This window comes from Manduca sexta, chromosome 21 (assembly GCF_014839805.1).
Source record: "Manduca sexta isolate Smith_Timp_Sample1 chromosome 21, JHU_Msex_v1.0, whole genome shotgun sequence".
In the NCBI taxonomy this organism is placed as follows: domain Eukaryota; kingdom Metazoa; phylum Arthropoda; class Insecta; order Lepidoptera; family Sphingidae; genus Manduca; species Manduca sexta.
Window position 1 is genome coordinate 5,861,854 of NC_051135.1, and position 26,563 is coordinate 5,888,416.

Genomic DNA, 26,563 nt, shown 5'->3' on the forward strand with positions numbered 1-26,563 from the left:
CAAGTATGTTAAAGGTTAGAATACCAAGCTCGGTATCTTGCGGTGAAACCTGCGGCGAAGGTAAAAAACTAAGATGGAGATCTTGAGGAATGTTAATGGAAACAATTCAGAACATCTAATATACATATTAATTGCGTTGTATTGCTATAAATCACTGTGTTTGAGTAACGTTACTTCGAATAAAACCTTCGTACGTATAGACGGCGCGGAGAAAGTAAATTAGTGATGAAATGTTTTCAATTTCCAACTAGACTTATGGTTTATAGATTACGTAAAGTTAGAAAGTTTTAAACTAGATTAGAAAACGCCTATACACCGTTAATTTATAGAAGCGGATTTTTTATTTCATAATTGCCGTTTAGCGGGGTAGTGCAGTGTCAACGAAGACGTGAAGTATCTCTTTTACAAACAAAATCAATAAAGAAAACTGAACAAACATAAAGCGGCGCTCATTAGCAATTGCCATAAATGGAGGGCGCGCGGAGTCACGGTTGGCGCCACCAGTCGCTCGCACCTAAGCTGAGCCACATCTGACTGATGTTAATTAACTACTAAACGCTCATGTAAGAGAATATACTTATACACGCCATAAACAGCCCTCTCAGATATAGAAGAAATATGAGATAATTATACTGGAAGGTTAAATAGAAAACATTCTTGTGCCAATAATGAAGACATTTGGCATACTAATGTCAATATTTATATTGTAGACAACGGAATTGATGCTGCATACTGTTGTGCCAAAGACTTGAATATCAAATGGAATATATTAAAAAACCAGCTCACACTATATCGAAATAACCTAAGAAATAACATATCAAAATAGATTGATGCGGTAACTCTAAATATATTTCGTACCTAAAGTTCGCAAAGAATATTTTGCACTCATGAAAAATTCGCAACACAACATGGAAGTATGCCGATAAACATACATACATAAATGAATCACGAAGTTCAATGAACTGCAAGCTGCAAAAGGCTTTGTATTAGAACGTGTTAGTTCACAAATTAGTTTGAATGTATTCGTTAGATTGAATGGGCGATATCATTAAGGGTCGTGCTAACATCAGCCCGGCGTACGAGCCGGCCCCACGAGATCGCCGTGACATAAGTCACCAAATGTAGAAGCTGACAACCTTGTCTTTCTATTCGTATGACTATGTTTGCTCAGCGTTCCCTTTTGTAATAAAACTGCGCGCGGACAATTATCTTGATCGACAATGTAACACATTTTTATATTTTTTTTTATTGTACAACCGAAACACTACGATTCAACCTGCTTGGTTTATTACAGTTAAAAGTTACTAAGATCACGAAAAACTTGTACCTTAGCAAGCACTCTGCCATGTTAAAATATGATCCCAAAATGCAACTCAAAAGAGTGAATCAGTATGACACATGCAAGTATGCTTCGAACAAAGTAAGCAGATGGTCGTTCGGAATCTCTAGGACACAGCTAAGCCCGAGTAAGTGGAGGGGTTAGCAATCTTAGGGTCAGTGCAGACTTGGCAGGCAACTACGATAGCATTTCTATACGGATAATAGAATTTGAAATTCATATAATTTTAGAGCTGAAATATCACGTAGAATAGACAACGGAGACGGCTTTAAAAAAATATTCAATTAATATTTCCAATCTGTTTTTAATTCGATAAGGTAAGAATTTGATTATCATCAGTAGAAATATGACCGAGCTTATCCTACCGGAGCATTTCGACGTTATTTGAGCTGTAGGCCTAGGGATACCGTATAGAAATACAACTTACATAATTAAAGAAAAAATTAACACATGCTTAATAAATCTCTATAATATTAATTGCGGTGTCACAGTTACAAAATTTCTCCTCGTATTGAGCAATAACATTAAAGACGTTTTCAGGACAAGGGCCATACGTTACGGCATTCTTGTATCCTTTAATGTTTTGTATTTAACATTTTACAAGAGCTTTAATGATATAACGATGGATTTCTTATAAGGGGCTACTGACCCGCCCGGTTAGCGCTATGTGCCGAAAATAAAATACACTTAAAATAAATTTCTTTAATTTACCGTTATTAAACTGGCTGTTGAAGATTGAAATATGCTGTTGCCGATTTCGCAGAGCTTTTACGCTGGACAAATCTTTTATAGTTTGCTTTGATGTATTTTCAAATGTAAATTAGGCGGCGTACTCCTAAAAAACGCCAACACTGTTTTTTTCATCAAGATCTTTAAGTAGTCTTTGATATTTGAACAAATTGAACCCTTTTGTCGAGTCGTTTCGAGGGAATAAATCATTTTTTAACTACTTTTTAAGCTTTTCACAGAAGATTATAAATGCGCATATCAGAAACGTGGAAATCATTTCCATAAAAATGATTAATAATTTATTAATATCAGTAATCACATGAACACACTTTCTAAATAATGCGCTTACAAGCCGCAGCAGTGTCAACGTCAATGTGTTTTCATTTTGTCATTCATTACGAACACTGCTCGGAAGACTGTGTTACTCCCGACAGATGAATTATTAATGAGCAGACAATTATTTCTCTGCCTGCTCAACAGAAAGTACTCACACATTTTGACAAATGGATTGAGAAACAGAATTTGATTCAATATGAATATAATTAATGTGTCGAAGGAGATTAAGGCTAACATGAGATCTTTATATCGTGGCAATTGTAATGTTATTGAACTAAAATTGATTGAAATACAGGATAATGATATCAATGGTAAAGAAAATGGATCAAAAGAAATCTTTAATCTCTACTTATAAGGTTTTGGGACTTATAAATACTACTTATCCAATGTACATATCGAAAAATTATGGAAAAAGACGGCAACTATAGGATTGACCTATAACTAAAATATACTATTGAATTCGCCGCATGCAACGTATAGCAACCCCGTCAGCTGTCGGTTTGACGATTTCTAATAAACCATTGAGTGAACGATAAAATTTAATTGGAATCTTAAGAAACCGTAAGTGATAGAGCGGATTGATTCCGAACACTCGGTACAAATTGGTGACCTGATTTCCATACGTAATACAGTATATTTTGAGAGAGATAATTTTTTTAGAAAGCGTTTTATGCAAACACAAGGCGATTTGTGTGTTTTGAAACATCAGTGGCAGACTAGCGCTGTACTTCTCAACACGTTCATGAATGTTACATATTTTCACGATATTCACAATCCATATGTCGACGCGTCAAAAACAATGAATAATAAACATAAATACTCACATCTGGATGCTCTTTTACAGGGACGTATACTTTTTCTGTGAGTGTGGTGACCATCCCTTCTGGCTCTGGTAGTACAAGTGGTTCTTTCTTCACTCCATTTATTTGAAATAAACTCGCTCGTACTTTTGCTATTTCTGAAATAAAATAAAAACAGATAGGAATTAGTAACGCGTAGATACAACATCTGCTATAATAAATTTTGAGCACGAAATGTGTCATATCACAACGTTAATTATAGAAGACCGTCCCGAACTTTTACTAGGAAAGATAAAATTTTATGTCTCGAAGTAAACTTTACGAGTGGGTGTTTCATGCTTTTAGAAAAGTAACAAATTTTACAAAAATTTTGAGGTATTGTAATAATTCTTATTAAATTTTATAGTTTTACTTCTGGCCAGTCGCTAGTCGCGTTGGTGCGAAGAATAGTAGCCACTGACCCAGTAATGTTTAATTAGAAGTAAGCAATGTGTAATAAGCTTGCGGCAACAATAGTGGATGTATATTATGACATCATTGACGGGCACATTATTGATAGATCATAAGCTGCACCTCTAACGAAATGACGCGCTGTCAACCGCGGCGTCCATGATCGCGCTGATGCAATCACATGATGAAGCCTTCTTGGTCACGAATGAGGAATTCCTCAAATAATTAATATCATGTCGTGCAAACAATCACATCGTTGCAATATTTCCACTGACCTCAATATTCGAGGTCCAAAAAATCTACACAAGATTTCCCCTCCATAAACGAATGGTGGTTATGCAAACACGGGTCTCGTTTTATCTACCTTATCCAGATAAAGAGGTGATGCGCATGAGTCATATGCCGGCTAATTTCCGCGCTGTGAAATCGGACAACCATCTGTTTTTGCAATGCGAATAAAATGTGTCAAGTTTTGATGCAGTACAGGCGAATACGAGTTCTTATTCGCACTCTTACAACACAGCCACATTAAGTGACAGCAGGCACTGTTCAATTAAATATAATGTTCAAACTTGAATGACAGGGTATTATGAGTTAGAGATTTTTTTCTTTTTATTATGTGCGTAAAGTTTTGTCACTGAGGATTTTTATTTCAGTCATCACTGTCATTTTTTTTTATGAATTAATAGTTCGATGCCTTAATCTCACGTGGTGTCAACCGGAGCATGCCCATTCACACGTATCCGCCTGCTTGCGTCGTGTCCACCGGGGTCCGTCGACAATACCGAGAAGCTTTCACGCCTTATAAGGGAGAGAGCGCGTAAACAAGCCATTAACCCGGCTTGGGACCCGTGTGATAGCCAATGGATTATGCATTTAATTGCCGCCTATAAATGAATATTGATGGCACGTGACATTTTAGAACAAGAAATCAAGTTGTAACCTACTTAGCAAGCTGACCACTACTAACCTCGATATTATGAGTTTGATTAAATTGTAAGCGGTGCAAAGTTTGTAACGTATTAATATCTGAAAACTATCATTTAAATGTGGTTATTGCTTATATTATTTCGATAATGTAAGGAAATAGATAATAATTTGATAGCCATCGTTTAAATCCAATAAATTATGTGAATTGAATGACGTAACTTTATAAACGCAAAAATAATATGAACACTGCCTTTAAACCTCACGAAAACTCAGGATCGATTAGTCTTATTTGACAAAATTAATAACACATGTCATGTACATGTTACTTTGTTTATGTCGACGGAACTAATACCAGATAGCTTATTTGACATCGCCATGTCACATTTTTTACTGCGCTTCGATGTTTTGTCAACCAGATCTATTGAACATTCATCATTGACAACATAAATCATACTGACAAACTGTGTCATCTGAATGGTCAACATTACAAGGCCATATCAAGAGCTGAATCGGTTAAAAATGCTTTTGTAACTTGTCACAGAGGATGACGGGTGTCGAAACATCACATGCACGTTTGTACAATACTTGCGCTTTGTGCTGGCAAATGAGACGTTTAAACAAAAACAATGAGGGCACGTAATGGAGACAGGTGATCATGGGAGCCGTCTCGCGGACGCTTCACATTCATATGATGTCTGATTTATGTGTTGGTATGACATGTACCAGACGGACGCGCGGAGGTCTTGAGTTTGCGTAAGAACTCAAGAACATAATGGCGGATATGATGCTATTTTAAAACTCATTAAAGCTTCTATTCATTGTGAAATAAGATTTTTAATTAATTCATTACTGATACAATGAAATTTACATATTAAATATGATATTTATGGTTCATTAGAAAAACTCTCGCACGACAAACTGATCGTGGAACAGGTAACAAAGCCACAATACGCAGTGTATTAACGAGATTTAATTCTACCATTTACTCGGATTACGCCAACCGCAAACGAGATCATTCCGTGCGTGTATTTTTAGCTTCCCCGATACTCCCTTTTGTGCTGCAACGGGCTTGCGTGTGTCTCTAGAACTCGAATTCAATTCAAATTATTCATTGATCGTTTCTAACGTAATGTCTTACTGCGAGCGTAGGCAGAACGTTCAGTATAATGGGAGAACAACCAACTTGTGTGCCACTATGTGACAAATGTCAATTGTCATTTAAACACCGCGACCACCTACGTAACTGCAACTCGGGTTATATAGAGAAAGTCAATATAAATATATTTAACTATACGAAGACTTATAATATTAATAGTTTGAAAATATTTAATGGGGATATGTGATTTAATACCGGAGAACATGATTTTACGTAACAAAAAACTGAAACGTTTTTCTATATTCTGATCACCAGTACCTTATCGTGGAGTTAAACAGCCTGGACTCTCGTTAATGCGATCCATTACATTAAATAGGTATACTTTTGTTAGTCATAGCTCGCTTTAACGGTGGTAAAGCAAATATCGAATAGTAAATTCCAGAGTTACTGAAGAAAACCTCATTATCCTCGGTAGTAGACAGCCAGTGCTCAGCAGTAGACTAGTATGAATCTGATATTTTTATCATTACCTATGTTCTGCTTTACTGTGGAACTTATATAACATTTCATTTCAATACCACATTTATCTGATTCAATCAACTTTTACGACTTCTATAGTGTTCTAGTAACACATATCATATTAAATTCACTTCACACCCCAACATATGCAGCACACGCTTGCTTTTAGCTAATGCAATTCAATCTAACTTCTATTGTCAGTCGCCACAATGGCGGCTTGTGGATACGCTGCATTGAATCCGTATTACTTCTCACACATTCTATTCTACGCGTTTAATAAAGTAACTTAAGGTACGTGATAAAATCACCACGCGGAATTAGACGCCTCCGTACGTGACACGGTTATATTCTCGGTTCGTTTGACGCCCACCGGCGTTTGTTTATTATTTAACTGAATGATAGTTCACCTAATCGCCCCTACGTATCTATTAAAAAAAAAAAAAAAATTAACAGAGTTATGTCTTTATTGTCTTTTGCTTTTCGGCAAAAGAATATGTTGTAACTAAATTACATATATAGGTTTGTTTTTAATTATAGTAACTCTTCAAGAGTACCCAAGGGGTTAATTTAGTTTTGAATAGTTTTAATGATTTACTACGTGTATATTCGATTATAAAGGGAATATACATATATGCATGTTTTTCATAATTCATTTGTATGTTTATTTTACTATTACCATAAGTTTTAACGCTTTAAAATTAAACTATTTTTCTGATTTCATCGCAGTTTTTATATTTTAATTTTCTCCCAATCCTCTAAATTGTTCGATCAGACCACCAAAAGCAAAAAATTTAAAAAGTTGTATAATTGTAAAATGTAGGTAGACATTGTAACTATGACTTTGCGGATGACCAACACCTCAATCCGCCCCGTGACCACGTACGCTGCAGTCTTCGAAATGTCGGGAGAAAATTAAAATATAAAATCCGAAAAATAGTTTCATTTTAATGTCTAACATTCGCGTAAACATAAGATATCATTTTTAACGCTTACTATGTTTTTAACGTGAAACATGATATTAGGATAGAAGTCAGTTACATGACTTAAATTGTACTTCTAACACGTGATTCTACCTTGAGAGGATGGCAAAGGTTGAACAACTTTTCAAATCGTCGTCAGTTTCCTTCGCTACAAGAGAGACCGCCAATTTTTGCCCAATGTAAGTTATTACACGTGCCAAATGACGCTATACTGTGAATCGACTACGTCAAACAAATTCCCAATAATCCAATTTTAGTTTACTTTAAATTCATAAAATATTTTCTCTCCCTCGAATTTCCCTGATGTATTCAAAACATTTGAATCATGAACCAAAGACAATATCCATTACTAATATTAAATTACGCACGGATCACATTTAAAGGTCAACTTTGGAATATTTTTTGTTTCGATGCCTGCTAGTAGACTTAGTTGGAAGTGTTGTTTATCAAATTATTATTATGTATGCAAGATAAAAATTTGTAGAACTATTATTTACTGATACTACAAGAGGTATGATAAGATTTTTTAAATTGTTTTGGTCAGGGACTTATGAAGTTGCATCCTGGCCTGCGATGGGTAGTGACTAGTGACCCGTACTATTACTTGAATAGATAACACATAAAATACTGGATTAAAAATGTACTTACGTTACGAGTTAAAAATCTTTAATCATGGTCATTGGAACCAAATATACCAAGCATTTATTATGACTGCATTACCCCGAATAAGTTTTATTTGTTACTATTTTTAAAATCATAATAAAATCTTGCATTCCGCGAATGCTTCGAACAAAAATGTGTATAACGGGTTTTAAAGATTTTTTTAAACAAACAATGATAATGTGATATTTTAAAATGTAACGACAGCATAATGCAACCGCTATCACAATAACAATCTTTGCAGACGGACGTGAAGCGCCTAGACAATGAAATTACAAGGTGGTTGGTGAATTAATTAAACTTGCCGGTAACAATTGGAGGATAGAACAAGTCCTCATAAAGTATTATTTATTATTTACATATTTAGCAGTTTTTGAGAAACATGAATTATTTACTTTTGGATACATGTTTTATAAGGAACAATAATCTTAACGGAATAACAAAAATTGCATTTTTATTCTGACAGTCTTGATATCATTTCTCGCAGATTTAAATACTATTAAATTATAAAATATATGTCACATTATTTAACAATAAATACCAATTTTGAACAGTATTGAATTGCAAAGAAGCTTTAGAAATATTTTTTTATTAGCATCTAATCTTTTAGTCGTAAATTTATATGTATTCTGATTGAAACAAACGAGGGCACAGGAACAATGTGGATTCAACTGGAATTTTCTCACGACAGGCGGCGATGCGTAAACTCACTCTACGGTCAGATTGCAGTGGACCACCTTACGACTTACATTGGTCAAGCGCGATTCAAAGAACACGCAAATCAGCTGACGTTTAACTTACACCAAATGTATAAAAACGTGAGGATTGGTAGGACAAAGAAACATTAACAATTCATCGACATTTGTTACGGTATCTCGAATCTGGTGGTTTAAAACATGACGGCATCAAGACTGAGTTGATGTGAGTATGTCGCTATACCTGTGCTAACAGGCAATAAGTATACACTGTCACCGCTCGCGAATTATATCTGCGGAAAATTGAATACCGTAAAGTAAACACGAGAACCCCGAAACCTGGTCAAACGGCGAGCTAACTGTCTGACTGTACACCTTTTAAATTTTTACTATTTTACTAATTTTACAAATACATAGTTTTTAGAACGTTTGTTGGAAAGAAACGCAAAACCCATTAAATGGATTTGGTTGGCTTTTAAACTACACATAAATCTTCCATTAACATATGGGCTGCTTTCTATGCTGAAAAAGTTCACAGTGGAACTGTATTCCAGGAAATGCATTCATACGGGCGAAGCCGCATACAAAGCTTGTTATAAAAAAGCATGTACTGATCACGAACAAGATAACCACTTTCAATCGAAGCTAATAAACAAGAAGTACACTTGTAGCAACATCTCCTACAAAGTAATAAATTGTTAAGTATAAAGCAATCACTTCAGATGCAGTGCAAGACAATCAAGAAGCGGTAGTGAATCAAGTTATAGTCGTAATAGTACGAGACAGCAACAATTCTGCAGATACGGCGGCACTTCTTAGTAACAGTATCTCAGACATATTTCAGTTGAATGGACACTTGATATTTGCGGAAGTACAAATTGTATGTTATCGGCAGTAAGATAAGATGAAAGCACATAATACATGTTTGGAACTAAATAAAAAAAACAGTTATCAATGATAAAATATTTGGACAGACCACACAAACGACTGCCGTGTTTTACAAATAACGATGCAGCAGTTAAAATATTTTCACACACTTAACCAATAGCAAAGTTTATTTAACAGAATGGTGACTATCCATCAATAATATTCGACTTCCTGTCGACGGTGTCAAGCACTACAAGTTGACTTGTCATGCGCATGAATTATGCAAAGATTCAGAAACTGCTGAGACGATCGTAGCTGTTAGTCACTACAGCATTAAGCGACACTTGTATAATATACATGCATAAACAATTGTGCAATGTACATATATGTAATATCGTTTACATATATTAAACTAATTTAATTTTCAGTCCCACGTTGCATGTAGGCCTTTTTCTCTACAACTTCCGCAAAATAATATCATCTCATCAACTTGTAATCGCATCCAATGTTAACGTTATTATATTATCTATTAGAAATAATATAAATTGCATTACATGTTAGATTTTAATCATATCATAATATTTTTTTAACCGACTTCAAAAAAGGAGGAGGTTCTCAATTCGACTGTATATTTTTTTTGTGTGTTTGTTACGCGATTACTCCGCCATTTATAGATCGACTTTCAAAATTATTTTTTTGTTCGAAAGTAGATACTTTTGTAGTGGTCCCATAGTCACCAAGTCAGGTTCTGATGATTGGATCCTGAAGAAATCGAAGGCAACCCTCAAATTTTATAGGCCCACACATCGGTTTTCGCAAAATGTATGAAGTAACTTACGTAGTTGCGTATGGTAATCATCATCTTATGTAGCTGAGCTTATGAGGGAAGGTACAACTCCTTAACAGTAAGGAGTTACTTGAAGAGGCATCGACTGATTTAATAAATTCTTTTTATATTTGAAAGGGCGTTTGCCATTTGGTCTCATGATTATTACTAACACAAGAAAGCCAAAAATAAAAACATTTTAACAAAAAATAAAACCACCTTCAAAAACCACTAAAAACCAAAAAAATAATTTAACATTTCCTATATACTGGTTACCAATTTTGCAGTAGGTGCCTAATAAAAATTAAATAATTATAATAATAAAGGTATAATTAAGAATAATTAATTATACCTTTAGATCTCTCTTATTTGACTACATCGGTGGCGTCGTTTTATTACTATACAACTGCAGTGCTAGGGTCTCGGATTCGATCTGGAGATCGGACAGTGATATTGGGTTTTCCTACTTAGTATTAGCCCGGAGTCTGCAATTTGTGACCGATATGTGAGTGCAGTTGCAGCTATGCCTACCCCCTCGAGGATAAATGGCGCGTGTGTATTCGTACGTTGTACATTTTGTAATATTGATTTAATTTTACAATTAATGTTTAATCACAAAGACTTTTACAGCTACAATTTTCACAATACCACAATTCCGTTATCGTACGTCTTAATGAATATTCTTGGGATCACTTTAGTCATAATCAATTATGGACCGTGGATGAATGACAATAAATAATTCTCAGTAGAAATGACGAAATATGGTTGACCATGAATGATTCAATTGAAATAAGACAATTGCCGTAGCAGACAGTATTTTACCGTTAATAATGTATATCATGACTTAACATTGATTTCTAGAGGTAAAATAATATTTTTATATCACCATACAAGGTGGGTGTGAAAACCCGCCATAAAATAGCTATACATAGTGGCCCACGTAAGTGCGTTCTGTTCCGGGATCAGCCTGGTTCCAACGGGCCGGCATAATTGTGTCGACTGCCGAGTAGTAATCGTCTCTTGTCAGTCGACATTCTATTGGAGCCCACTCCACTTACCATCAGGTGCAGTCGGGTCACTTTCCCGTGCACGTATAAAAGAAAAACTTATAATAAGCTTATTGCTGTATTATCACTGTTCAATTCAACCGTACAGTACGTTGATATTTAAAATTAGGTCGTATTACTATCCCGTCACCTCATATTGTCATTTATACTTCTACCTCATGCCATTCCAATATTAGGCCGTATAACACACTTTTTCAAACGTAGTACGGAATTTATTATTTATGGCCTGCTGATTATTTGACGTCAACCACCTATAGCGGATCTAGACGCGTCAGTCGATCTTTTCGTTTAGTTAAAAAAACACCTAGCGTAACAAATCCGCTGTAGGTACGTACCATTAGATACCAAAAACTAAATCAAATGCAAGAAGTGACTGAAACAATACGATAAAAGCAAAAGTTATGTTTGCCAGCCGTATTCAATAAACGATCGCGATCTCAATCTTTAATCCGATTTCGAGAATGAACCAATCAAAATATATCTCATTTTTAAGCATGTCAAAACAAAAACTTTGTTCTGATTGGTCCCTTTTTGAGATAGAACGTAAAAAACGATTAGGATCGTATATTGAAAAATGGCGGTATTCACTGCGTATATTCATTTAAAAATTCGAAATAGTATATATCTTTTAAAATCGATTACCAATAAAATTTGCATACTCGCGAACGTAAACGAGTTATACAAATAAAAAATGCACTTAAATCTGGCGTACAAAACCGACGAACTAAAAGAAAAATACAATATTTATGAATGACATTGTCTTTCCACGCTGTGCGTGAATGGAAAGATAAATTTTGACACATGATTTGGCAATGAGGCGAAGTATTTTGGAAGCGATCTTAATACAACACGGGTATAAATATTTGACCGCAAGTTCCTCTGACTCAACAAATATATTAATATTTGATCTATTAACACACGGTTATTATATTTCTCAGGCTACAAAACGGACGTGAGAATATATCAATGTAGTGTGAACTAAAACTGGCTAAACGTGTAGTTCCAATGTCATCTTCAAATGAATATTCTGGTAAACCGAATACTTTAGATATTTTTATTTTTATTCAACATTTTTTGTACAAGTGGTCGATTTATTTACAAATCTATTTCTCGTAACGATAAAAAAGAGAATAACTCTCAGTAGTAAGCATTAAAAAATGACAATTAGATGGAACTAATCACAATTTACATCTAAAATTTGTTCACTAAATTTATTTGGTCCCTCTATATAAATACGCATATAGGTACACTATACATACAAGTTAACGATTATTTGCCTACAGCGAAAATATGTCGAATTTAATGTCGAACCAATGGATGTTCCGCGTTTTAGTTTCCAGAATGCAGGCCACGTTTTATATTTATTCTTCGGACGCTGCCCGCGGTTGACGGTTCTTTTATTACACCTATAAAGCACTGGAGGAAACTAGAGATTTTCGTTGATTTATTGCTCAATATTTGTTTTTCACGGTTTACTTGCGAAGACGGTTTTAAAATTACAACAAAACTTGGTGGCAAGACCGGGGTGTTACTGACAGCAGCGAACGTGACGACGCGACGTGACAGAGGACAGGCATATTACATCATCTAACCTATAATAAACAAGAGCGTGTTTATTTCAATGTAGCACGCCTCAGTCTGTCGTTAATGCATCATTATGCCTGTTCAATAGAAAGTTTATTGCCTCCGGTATAGCAGTTTTATAAAGCTGTCCTCGCAAAAATTGGAGTCGGGAGGAAGACATAAAACTTGTTAGTGTGTAGTGTTTATGAATATAAAAATACAGAAGAACCATGAAATATTGTGAAGTATTCTGTAGGTGTCAATAGATTGACAGTTATGTTTTAGGCTAAATCTGTGTCAACTGTCGACACATGTCACGCCGGGTCGGCGTCAGTATTCAATACGCCTGCTGCCTGCTGGTATCGCTTATAAGCATTCAATGCGTATTCGATATCCGTGCCGGTAAACTATCTAATGTAGAAAGTCCTCAATAATAATAATCTAAGAAAACAATACAACAGCCTAAAGCGATGAATGAGTCATCTTTGATGAATGATAGATACAATTTGTTCGTAGCCTACGCAATAACAAAATACTAATTCGTAACATTCGTGTCTTCATCGTCATAATAAAAATAAATGTCGGCATATTTTCCTGTAAACTCCTTGGTCGTGATTGTCACAATATATAAAATAAAAAAATATGAATGACCTGAATTAATGGCACAAGTTGTCCTACTAGTGTTTCGCAGCGCACAAACGTGAGTCATCAGTTCGGTTCCCGGATCGAAAGCTAATAAATCATTTAAATTAATTTCAATATACCCGCAACACCTATCCACACGACACGCCTTGAATTCGCTTTTGACAAATGCATTGTTACGTACTGTCTTATTTAATAGTATGCAAAGACAATTCTGATGGTTACCATTTACAAGGCGCCCACGCGACATGCACCCAAGTACTTAACACGTCAGTTGCATTAATGGACCACAAAACATGATTTTTATCGCTACGTTTTATGAATTGCCTTTAAGAATGATGGAGTTCATTACTCAAGGTTTTCAGAATAATTGTAGATGCATTCATGATTGAGGCAAATTGAATACGTAGGATTGATGTAATAACAGCCGTAGGTGTAATAAAATAACAAATAGAAGGCCAAGCTCGCATGGCAAGTTGTCATTGTAAAGCTTATTGTACCAACACACGGCGCGGCGCTAAGGTGATAGATACAAATTAGAATCTAACGAGAACCTAACCACACTTTTTCGAGTCATGATCTTTTATAGCACATGCCTATTATTTAAAAAAAGTATGAGATGCAAAGACAAGCAGAGATATGTTGTTATAATTATTTCTAAAATAAAAGCACAAATAGCAGCCGCATCAAGCACAGGTGTTTCTTTTTTAAGTTTGATAAAAAGAAAAGATATTTTACTTTGGTACGTGGTCGGCACATGGGTGTTGATTTTAAATATTGAAGTAAAATTGCTGATTACAAGCGCGGTATATGTTTGATTGCTCGTTCTAAGTAATATAAATATAAAAAACCTTTAACATTATTACTTCATTGTAGTACCCAGAGACGATAGACGTGCTAATAGTAGTGTTTCAACTTGTTGAATCCCATTGCACTTAGCCACACACATACTCACGCTTTTTATCTCCGAAGGGGCAGGCAAAGACGTATCTGGTGCACCGAATTTTCGCCGTGCTTATTCCGTCCCGTGATGTGATAGAGGGCGAACCTGTCGTCATATCTGGCACAAATTCTAGACTCCGGGCTGATACTGTTTAGAAAAACTCAATATCACTGCCCGACACGGGGATCGAACCCGAGACCTCATCACTACAATCGTACCGTAAAACAACTACGCCACCGAAGCAGTCCACCCCACAAGGCTTTGAGGATAAAGTACAGTCATAGCGTAATTCTAACAAATAGATGAACAAGGCGACAAAAAAAAGTAATTTAGCTAGTTACCGCATTAGATCATGGGATTTATCCAAGAACGTACGTAGCATAAATAAAACATAAATAAAACTGACCATGACAATAGTATCTTAAATCAGACATTATAAATGAGGAAGTTAATATAGAAGCTTTATAAAATGTACACTGGATTAATGTAATATTTACTATTTATCCCAAAAAACGTGCAGTGGGATTTTTATTCAAGGAAAAGTATGGGGCAATCTCCGAGTAAAAGTTAGTATTAATACTTCAATAGTATCAATGCCAAAATAATTTTGCTTTCACAAAGCTATAACTCATAAGGGCAAAAGTCAACACATTGTACATAAATGTAACGTTATGTAGGTATCACGTAAGAAGGCAATTACAAGGATTGTAATTAAAATAATAGTTATTATCGCACATAAAATACAGATGTAATTTACAATTAAAACGCATAAAACTATCACCTTCCTTATTAATGTCTTTATTTTATGACACCATATACCTCGAATATGAATGTGTCTACTATGATTTTACAACTTAAAGAATACAAGGCGATGTGACTAATTCATTATTGTATTTAATAAACTGTGAAATGCAACGGTCAATGTATACTGCGTATTTGCTTTCAATTATAAATTGAAGTAACCTTATGACAAATATGACACCATTTTCTTGGACGTCAACTTTCTCGTCCAAAAGCTCTAACGCCTGAATCCATTTTCCTCTATGTAGCTAAGATAGAGGAAAACGGAGAAGTAAAATATGTTCATATTAAGTGTTTTTTTTTTTGCCTAGAATGCCGAGACGATCTTACCGTTCGCCTGATGGTAAACGATACGATATCCCATAAACAGTAGAAACACCGTCCTACACCTTGAATTACAAAGTATTGTTTGGTATTCCACTGCGCTCGCCATCCTAAGACATGAAATGTTAAGTCTCATTATGTCCAATAGTTACACTGGCTACAATGTCCTTCAAACCGGAACACAACAGTGACTACACAGTGCTGCTAGCCGGCAGAAATAGACATTGCGGTGGTGCCTACCCAGGCGGCCTCTCAAATATGAGAAACCTACCACCAGTAATTAGTGTACATATTTGAAATCTATAATGCTCTCTTTTTCATCATTATCTAGGACACATATTACACATCATACGGAGAAACACTAATGAGCGCAGGAGTTGTATTTACACAACAATAGTTTCCTTTTGTGGACATTAGTTATGTTCAAATTAATTCATATAGCGTACTGATGAGTAATATTGGAAAATGGCTGTTTTCCACTTGGCAGAAACATTAGAATATGCATTTGTCATCAGTAGGAAGCTAGGGAGATCAATAAAAGATAATACAATATGTGGTAAAATAAATAATAATGTGGCTCTTTGGTTTTATGCCGTATCTATTTAAGAATGGAATCACGAATTAAATATGTTTCAAATTTACTAAATATAAAATGACCTCGGGAACATATTGTGCTAACAACCTCATTAGGGTATGTATATCTTCAAGATTCTTTTAAGAATTTTAAATTACTCAATACGATGATAAGTCTTGATCAGAGATCAGAGTGCACCTGTATATTGCGCACACACTTGTGTACTATAATATCTCCTGTGTACCTAGCTGATCTCCGATGAGATTGGCCGCCGAGGCAAAAAGGAATTCACTCACTCAGGTCTTGATATGAAATAAGAGACTTATGTCAAAAAATAACGATAAATTTAAAAATAGCATGGTGTGTAAAATTATGTGATTTCGCTTCACAGAAGAGCAGAATAATGTAACAGACGTTTACGACAACTGGTGAGTACAATAAAGCAGGTGTGGTAAAGCTTTTATTGAAATTATTGCATACAATTAGAACATAAAGTTGGTTTCCCTATTGTGCACAACATTATAAAAAGACGTCTAGAAACTAAGACTTACAACTCTCGCAGGTCTTAATAATTTTAACAGGTTGTGAGCGATGCTTACCTGAAAACAGACAAACGTTTATTAATACACATTTTCTAGTCATATTCTCTATAATTTTTTATAATCACAATGAAAAATCACTCCTAATATGCAGCATAAATACAATGTTAACACCAATGCATACTGTAGTGTAAAACAACAACCAAAACGTTATTAAATCACAAATAAATATAAATGATTAGTACATAAATGTCAGACTTGAACAATGCGAGAATTTCGACATATTTCTGCATTGTTAAATTCTATATTGCGGTGGTTTAGTATTCAGTAATGTTTACTTATATTAAAAGTTTCGTTTTCAAGAATATGTTACGTTGCGTAACATAGTTTAGTTGGCACACATGATGCAACTGGCACGTTTTAAAGCGATCAGTATTTGTCCAACAATCTTGATTGTGTGCTACTGACGTTTTACAATTACTGCAAAATTATTTTGCAACTGACATTTTTGTGAGGATTTACCAAGAATTAAATGCAAATAATATGTGTAGTTTATTTCTGACAGTTCTCTCAATGGGTAATATAGAAATAGTTGTTTTATTTTACAGCGATTTAGCCGAACAATATTGATTCAAATACCTCGTGATAATTAAGATTAAGATGTCAAATTGAAGATAATTAACATGTTCCGAGCGGCAGAGAAATCTTTTCTTTAACAATTGACAGTGTCGTTAAACATCAATGTGGCGTAAACGGAAATAGCTGTCCCTATATCTCGGTGGGGCGAGCTAATGTGTCTGAATCTTTTGGCACCGAGTACAGACACGCACGCGTTAAAAACCGTGCAGAATAAAAGTAAAAAAAATAAACTTTTAATCACTTTGTTTGCGAAGAACAAGCCATCGTCGATGGTGACGAGTTATAAAGTCATCATTATAGACATGTAAAGGCACGCTGCCAGTGAAATGTTAAAGTAAATAACGAATGCAAATGTAGTTTCCGTCCTCTGTCGATAGTAATTCTCATTATTTTACTAGTCAGAGAACGCACTCGCTTTTTTAGCAATAATTATTTTGCCACTTTATTATTTAATCAGAACGATAATTATTTAACCTAGCATCTGGCACGCTTTCCAATTTCTATTATCAAAGCTTTAAATATGTGTTATATTGAGTTTGCGAATAAAACGATACTTTACATGACAGTAATTATAAAGGTTATTGATGTATTTAAAGCACCTGGTGAACGTTTTAAAACGAATGATTTGCCTAGGGATAGAATAGTGAAATTTAAGTGTTTCATATAAGAAGACTATTTTATATAACGAATGTAAAATAAGGCACGGCAAAATTATTTTTTAATAAAAAAATACTCTTGTATGTACGGGGCTACGACACCATGGAGGCAAAATCCACAATTCACATGCTAAAAGTTTTGTTAAAACGTATACTAACATACGTACTAGCAGGCAAGCATAAAAAACAATATATTTCCTGATAATCCTGCGTATTCCTAGCAAGCTAGGACAGTAATAATTCAATTTTATAAAGCTAACGATGCATTTAATTTTATTAACCATTGCACTCTTTAAATCATATTTAACGGTCCTCATTTATTTAATTGCATGTCTTGTCGGTTGCAAAAGTTTATTTATTCTGGCGTTTAACAGAAGTTCGCATATGTGACTGAATCTGGCGGGGATCCCAATCGTTATTATAATTTAAATAGACACTACGGTGACACGGTTTCGTGGTTTACTTCATTAAATAATGGCGTAATTTATTTATTGAAGCGGATAGATTTATTGGATGCAATCTATGTCATAACTAGACAGGCAATATTTTTGATAATTTAGGAGCGGTGGCACTGAAGTTTATAGGAGACGCGAATATCTTTAAATATAATAAAAGTATAACAGGCCGAGGGACACATTATGGACATGGATGAAGAACTAATATGAGGGCCTCTATTAAAATAATAGAAGCCAAAACAACAGTTTTTAGAATTTTTGTCTGTAGGTTTGTTCATGCATCACGCAAAAATACTGCATTAAATTGAATGTAGTTTTCATCGATGTATTGTCAGAGGTCTAATTTAAAATACACGCTCCAATTTATCTCGGTAAAATATAAAGGCTAGTGAGTAATATTTTATTAAATATAGCTGTGCCCGCGGCTTTGCCAGCGTAGAAATCACTGTGTCACAAAGTATTTCCCGCGTATATCCCGACCCACAAGATTTTTTACAACCACGCGACCTCTTCCACAGTAATCGTTATATTTCAGTCAATTAACATAAAACCGTAGTTTACTATAAACGTAAACCTTCCTCAAGAATTGCACTATTTTTTAGCAAAAACCGTACAAGAATCCGTTCAGTGGATTTTGAGAAAATCGATCACATACAGACAGACAGCTTTTGGGGACATTGATTTATAATAATATATGTATAATATTTATGCTAAAAAAAATCAGACATTTGACCACACCTCACGTCGTGTATTACGAATAACTCAAAGAATCTAAGGTTGGCGCTAGCATGCCATTTGATGACTAATCAGCAAGAAATTTAAATTATCGGTTTTCTTGTCTTATACTTTAGTTGCATCTTAGTATATCAGATAATAATAAAGGCATTTTATTCAATCAGGAAAAGATTTTACAAACTCAACCTTTAAATATTATGTGAACCGTAATAATAACAGAACTAATGCAGTATTTAACTGGTTTAAGAAAGTAGGTGCTAGCTCTCGCCGTAAGTAAAATTATGCAAATTGCAATGAAAAGCTTGCATTAACCGTATCATAAATATTGCATCACTGCAGGCGATACAAAATTACAACTTTAAATAACAGATTTCTTCATTTATTGACGCATCGGCCGATGTCTTGAGGCAATGCTCATTTAATTATGTACCTTAAATGTCACTAATGATGCATTCTGATACAAAACTAGTGTTATTTCTGCGTACGACTCTATACTTACCTTCATCATTGTATATCGAATGAAGAAATAAATTAACAGGTGATTAGAGACTTCGGACTGACGTAAACACCTATACCAGCGTTGAGTATTCAATAATAATGATATTGCCATTTAATAAATAAAGGATCTAACAAGACACGCACCGCCTTGAAAGTAAAAGTTCTACAGGTCGCAACATTTCAAAGGACATAAACTCCGAATAATAGACAGCTCTGTATCAAAGTGTTATCTTTTCGGCTGGTGAACTTATGAACCATACGTCCGACTTGATTCGTGATTTGCGATACGTTTTGATACATGTGAGTATTTATTACAGTGCATAGCAGTTTTTAGTGAACGACTGCGCCCGCGCACTATACATCGTAATAAATGTATTTTTTTATCCGGAAATTTATTTAGTAGGTATTCATTACACAATCTACGAAGCTCGAGCCGTCACTATCTGACGTGAACATAAAAGCGTAGTTTTATTGATTATAGGGCAAAGGAACATGTCAGACCACCCACGGAGGCCTAGAATCAACTAATTGGTTGTAGTACCCATTGTCCAGAGAAGTCAAAGGTCTGTAGATTAAATATCAATCAATAGGTGAGTCGGAGAGTTATTCCCAACGCTCTTTGTGTGGAATTTATTACTTTAACGCTAGTCACTTCAAATTAAAGTTACATAACGGCATGTCATCGCAATATATAGCCATTATATTAACGTTGTTGACTCGATAATATTTACCAATTACATCCACAAACAAGTTATCAAACGTCGTTCCGAGAAAATCAATCAATCAGGTGTCAGAGAAGGTAGTTTTTAAACATAGGCAATACTTCTGAAGCATCAGTAGCAACAATTGTAATGCCCTATTCATATTCTATGAACTAGCTACTTAAAGAACTTCGAGACAGAAACTTCAGTTGGCTCATAATTGTCTGTACTTAAATACGGTACTGCACCCTCGATTATGTCATCTATTTATAAATAACACGTGAACTAGTCATTAAAGATGACCGTGGTTCTTAAAGGGAAATAATCCTCAAGTGTGTACTTTAAAATTAATGAATGGTAAAAATAGTTCCACTTCAGTTCGATCGTATCAATATCTATTAGACGGTGGGTGAGATGAAACAATTGGGAAGGTTAATGGTTGTTGTGTATGAACTACTTCCAATATTTTAAAAACATTACACTCATCAAATGCATGCTAATTTGTTTTTGTAGGACCTTGCATATGTATTAACTGATGTGCCTATATGGGTGAACTTGGACACGTTACTCCCGTTAACCTCATAATGTATGTATGGCGCTCAAAGTCCAATTAATAAGTCATTGCAATTAAGCGCTACGGTGGCAATTTGAGGTCCGCGGTAATGCACCAATGTGTCCTACGGAGTTATCCTGAAAAGTTCGTAAATTATACTAAAAACAAACAGCAAGAATCTGCTGCGCAATAACAAAATGAGGTTGGAATAAAATTAATAAAAACAAAATCTTTGTATAAATCCACTACGTCGTTCAATTGTGCGTTTATGGTAACACTAATTAATATGACAAAATTAAATTGTAAATCAAACACTTTTTAGGTGTATTTATGACAAGAGTCACCCACCTACATGGGCCAAGATAATCTCGATATCGAAGGTGAATCGGCCGCCCACCAGCAAAGGAACAGTCATCAGATCGCTTTTAACAAAGGTGGCCGATTCGCCGGCCTTCTTAGTCAGTACGCCCATAATTACGTATATGGACATTTGTACAGTGCTCTGTGTAGGTGGCACTTAGAACCCGGCCCCTGCCCTTATATGGCGATATGAAAAGTTCTATCTGAATAAAGGCGGTTCTTCTAAATTAAGAATCTGATACATACATGAAAAAAAAAACAAATTTTTTTACTAAACAGTTTTTTCACGTTCTAGATAGACTATACATCTACCTATACGATATTTATCTAACAGTACGTATCTATACGCAATACTTTACAAAAGCAAGCAAACAAGATAAATCTGCAAAGCGGCATCTAGACTCGAAACAGACGTTTCCAAGAGGCAAAAATAAATTCTATGATATCAAACATGCGGACCAAAATGTCCATGAACTCATTGTTAAACACCGGATTAATCTAACTAGGTATAGGTTTAAATGGAAAAATAAATATAAAAGTCTAATAAGATGTCTACTATATGAACAACGTTCCAATACGTAATATTTCATAAATATTGCCTATTGTCTGTATACTATCATGATTTGAGCAGAATATACCATGTATGTAGATTTGAATATGTTTCATAACTATGGAGTATGGACAAAATTGACACAATATCGTATTTAAAATTACGCAATCCGTATGACGATTATTAAAGCACAAGTCACTGTGTATCTTCAAACTTCAAAGGCACATAGGAATAAAATGAAGTAAATCATCTAGTTACGATGTAAAAATGCTTATGATTCCATTAGTACATTGAAATAAAACTATTTTGCGAATTTTATCGCGGATTATGTTATAATTTTCTCTCAACTTTTGCAAAACTACAGCCTTCATGGGCACGGGGCGGACTAAGGTGTTGATCATCGGAAAAGTCAACGTTAAAACCTACCCACATATTACAATTATTATTTTTTTGTGTATAAAAATCGAAAAAGTTTTATTTCGATGCCTTAAATTCGCGTAAACATAAAAATTCATTATGCTTCGATTAATAGTGTAGTTTTCGGTTAAACTCATTCACCCGAAACAGCCTCGTGAATTGCAAACATCGTCTACATTTAAGCTACGTGTACAATAAAATGTCTAATCTCATTATACCGTATTATTATGAGGATAAAAGGATCAGGAGCCGTAGTAGCAAGGTCACGCATTGTCAACGGTGAAACATACATTGTTAAACGAAACATACTTTTGTTTTTAATTTCATCGTTTGTTTGTAAGCATTCACGATTGTTGTATCTCTTGTGCGTGAACAATATAAACTAACAGTCATAAACACGCCTAGAACGTGTCACGAACGGATTATGATCTGATTTTAACTTAATAATAGTTCACGATCTTTGATGAATTTTTGATTAGCCTATTAAATATTTCATAAGTCGAGGATGGTGTTGTGACAACCGTGAAATGGTTTATTTGTTGTACAGAAGTATGAACGTTTAATAAATTTTGCATTACCATATCGCATTGCATTATCTTTAAATTTATATTGTTAGAATAGAATTGATAGTTTCATAATATTATGGAATAAAAATAGCGGTTTCTATGTTCTCATGTCAAGAACTGCTCTAATGCTCTTTAAAAATGATTATAATTGCAAGAATATAACTTTGGATATAAAAGATTTGGTTTTATTTTTCTTCCAGAAGTCTAGATAATTGTATGTATTAATAGGTATGAATATGTTAATATTTAAGTCTTGGCAAGATTCAGATTATAGGGAGCATTTTATTTAGATTAAAAATGAACATGGCAAGATTCAAAAGTGTAGCACTAAAAAATGAAATACAATACTTTATTAATCAATTTATTTGGAAAACGTACGTACTTGTATATGAAAATATGGTAACCTTCGGAACAGTTACCTTAAGTGTATGTCATAATATCTAAATTTAAGTACATACATACGGTGTTATGACATCATTGGTATTAGAGATACGCGTGACAAATCCAAAGACATAATTTTCGTCATAAAAACTAAAATGTATTTAGATAAGATTGAAAAAGACTCTGGCACATTATTAAAAAATTTCGCATATGTTACGAGATAAATTAATAGGTTTTAATTAATATTTATACTATAGTATGATTAAAAACAATGTATGATTGATATACCTAAACGTAAACCACGTATAAGAATGTATTTAACGCTAAAACATCGCGTCGAAATTATTATTTTAAATGTGTTAGATGTTACACGTTTCAAAAAAAGCATTCGCAAAAAAGTGTTTAAAAAAATTATTTTTCGTATAAAATTAGACGATAAACGCGACGAATTAGCGGCATTAGTGACGTCTCGTCTGGCTATAAGCTGTGGTCTAGCAAAGCCTGATAATATTACTGAAACTATATACCTACATATTATTTCTGTTAACATAAAAGAACCTCACATTTTAATTTTGTAGATAATTCTTTTAGGTACTTGGAAAATATAATACTTACATAGTAATTGATAACATATTTAAAAAAAACAGTAACATTAGCGGGCTCAACTCAGCAGATAATTAATACTAATGTAAGAAAGTTAGAATATCTTTACGCATGTGTGAACAAACTCAATCCTATTTATGATATCCCTTCAGTTCTATACAATATTGAAAATTAACATTTCGTAATTGTAGGAATAGCGCGTAACAGTCAGCGGCAGGTTTTCAACCAAATTACGAAGGTTTAAAACAAAGAACAGTTCATGGTTGCTTCTAACACTTACCACGTTTCTGTAACACAAGACGCCTGCAGTCGCTCCGACCGCCGACACACTTAAGTGATGATATAAACAATCGAATTCCAAAAATAGATTTTATTACCACAGCAATTGAATCCAATGTCAGTGCAACAGATGTTACAATACTCATTGTGCCGTATTCCAGTTTAAATTTAATTCTTAAACATTGTGTTTAGGTTTAATCTCCATTATTATGCATTAGAAAATGAAGGGTCGTTTGCGTACCGCATAGGATTTGCGGTTGAACCATAATAAAAACGACAACTTTGTCCGCAGTTTAAAATGAAAATACTAATTTAGAGAAGATACGCCCAGTCTCATGAAGAATTATACTTACCTAATAAATTCATAGTCATTAATAGTTCATCATTTTTGTAAATCCATAAGTAAATAAAAGCATTCAAAGCAACTTAGTAGACAAACTTTTATTCACAAGGTCAACTTATATGTCACTTTATATTCTGGTAAAATCTATTCAAAACAAATTTTATCTTTACATTTGTGTTAAGCGCCGTTTGGAACCAAATTCAGTTGTCTTTGAAATTCTTGGGGACATAACAATGGATTGTACATTAGGAGTGAATGTGGAACAACGACAGGAAACAAGAGAAACGTATTGTAAAGACCATGCATCGCGTGAAGCGAACAAAAAAGCTAAAAAGCTACTAACGGTCATCCCTTTGTCTTGACAAATGAAAAATATGTGTAAATAGCTCCGCCAGACGTACTGTTGATATGAGACAGACAAGTTTCTACGTTAGTTTAAACACAATCTGTGACTGATCATTGCGCCAAATAGTTAATGGGTAACGTTGAGCTAGATTTCCTTCATTATAAACTCAGTGCGTACGATTCTAAATGATAAGCAAAGTAAAAAAAAATTTTTTATTCAATAAAATGTTTGGCCTTAACCAATTGATCTTTACTTGATGATCTATAATTACCGGCAGAATAGGAAAGAAAGACAAATGAAGGATTTAGTAAAAAAAAATATAAAACAAAAACATATTTAAGAAATTGCATCCGCGTTTGATCGTAAACAGGCTAATCCTAAAATAATAATTGTTAATATTCGTAACATTTTAAGAGTTTCAAAAGTTCATTGCGGTATACTTAAAATAATTATAATTATTAGGTACAAACATTAAAGTATAAGAAATTACAATATATTTAGACGTAACTTTGTTTGGATCAGGTTTTATAGTATAAATAATGTATGTATAAATGCTTAACTCTAATACGTATTCAGAGTGGTTATGTTCTGCGTTAAATATCGTATTTTAAGTGAATTGTTTTTAGTTTTAGTTTCTTATAGTAGTTACGGAGACCTTTACTAATAAACTACATATGTTGATATAACATGTATATATTATACAAATACATGATTGCAATGTAAAGCCTCATTCAACAATAAAACATACTGGAGCACACAGGACACTTAGAAATCTTGAAAAAGTCTATATAATGCAAGGACTCCTAAATTAAATTTTCAAACAGGTCCAGAACAGGTCATGACAGCCTAATTCTCACCACATTCTCACCCAGGCAGTATATACGTTTATACTTGTAAATACTTTGGAATTAGACTATAGATAAAATAAACTCTACGAAATAATCAATCTCCAGAAATTTTGCATTTTAAGAGAAGTATATTCTAATGATATAACGTCGTATTTCAATTAAACAGTTCAAATTACAGTTCGTGTGCAAAGTGCACCTAAATACGGACCTTGGCGACTTCACAGTCAATCAGAATTTTAATTGATAGATTTATTGCCGTCGTTCGAATAGTCATAAAACGGCACGCAACCGTGACATCAGTAAACCAACTAATGCATGAGTCTACATTAAACATAAGTTAAAAATCGATGAACATGTAATACCTCAAGGGTAACGTGCAAAAAAACCTTTACAAACCGAAACATTTTAAGGACGTTTGAGATTACATCATAAGAATGGTGTTTCTAACGTGTGCTGACTGCTGACGTCACTCTACAAGAGCCCAGTCAAAATAATAATGGGGATCCCTTGGATTATAAATGTCCCTGTGTGTAGGTACAGTTAAGTCGACAAGGTTTAATTTGATATTGTACCTTAAATGGTATATTGGTAAGGTTTATAATACAATGAACAAAAATGCTTTTATGGAACAAAATCGTGATAGCCGACACCTGTTTTATTACGTGATATTTTTTTTAAATAGGGTGACTCGAACGGCGCACATCGTTAAACAGGTATCTTCTACGGTTTTAACGATTCTATTATTAATGTGGTGAAAAACATCACCCTTTTTAATTTTTTTCGTCATGGGTGGGCAACTAACATGTTTGTACGGAGAAAAAGTCTACTTCTTTTTCGTCAAATTTATTTTACTTATATTAGGTACGTAATTTTTAATTCTTCTTTCAATTCCAATGAAGAAAACGTCCAAATCGGATACGCTGTTTCGGATATCAGTGTAGTCAAACAAACAG

General features: G+C 34.2%; 1 protein-coding gene across 8 annotated transcripts in view; it reads right to left on the reverse strand.

Moving 5' to 3' along the window:
* Nucleotides 1-26,563, reverse strand: part of LOC115444853 (protein held out wings) — a 68,570-nt gene that overhangs the window by 25,161 nt on the left and 16,846 nt on the right. For all 8 annotated transcript variants that reach the window (XM_030170825.2, XM_037441196.1, XM_030170816.2 and 5 more), the window contains exon 2: nt 3,229-3,362. In XM_030170825.2, the coding sequence (XP_030026685.1) occupies nt 3,229-3,362 (134 nt within the window). The remainder of the gene's footprint in view (nt 1-3,228; nt 3,363-26,563) is intronic.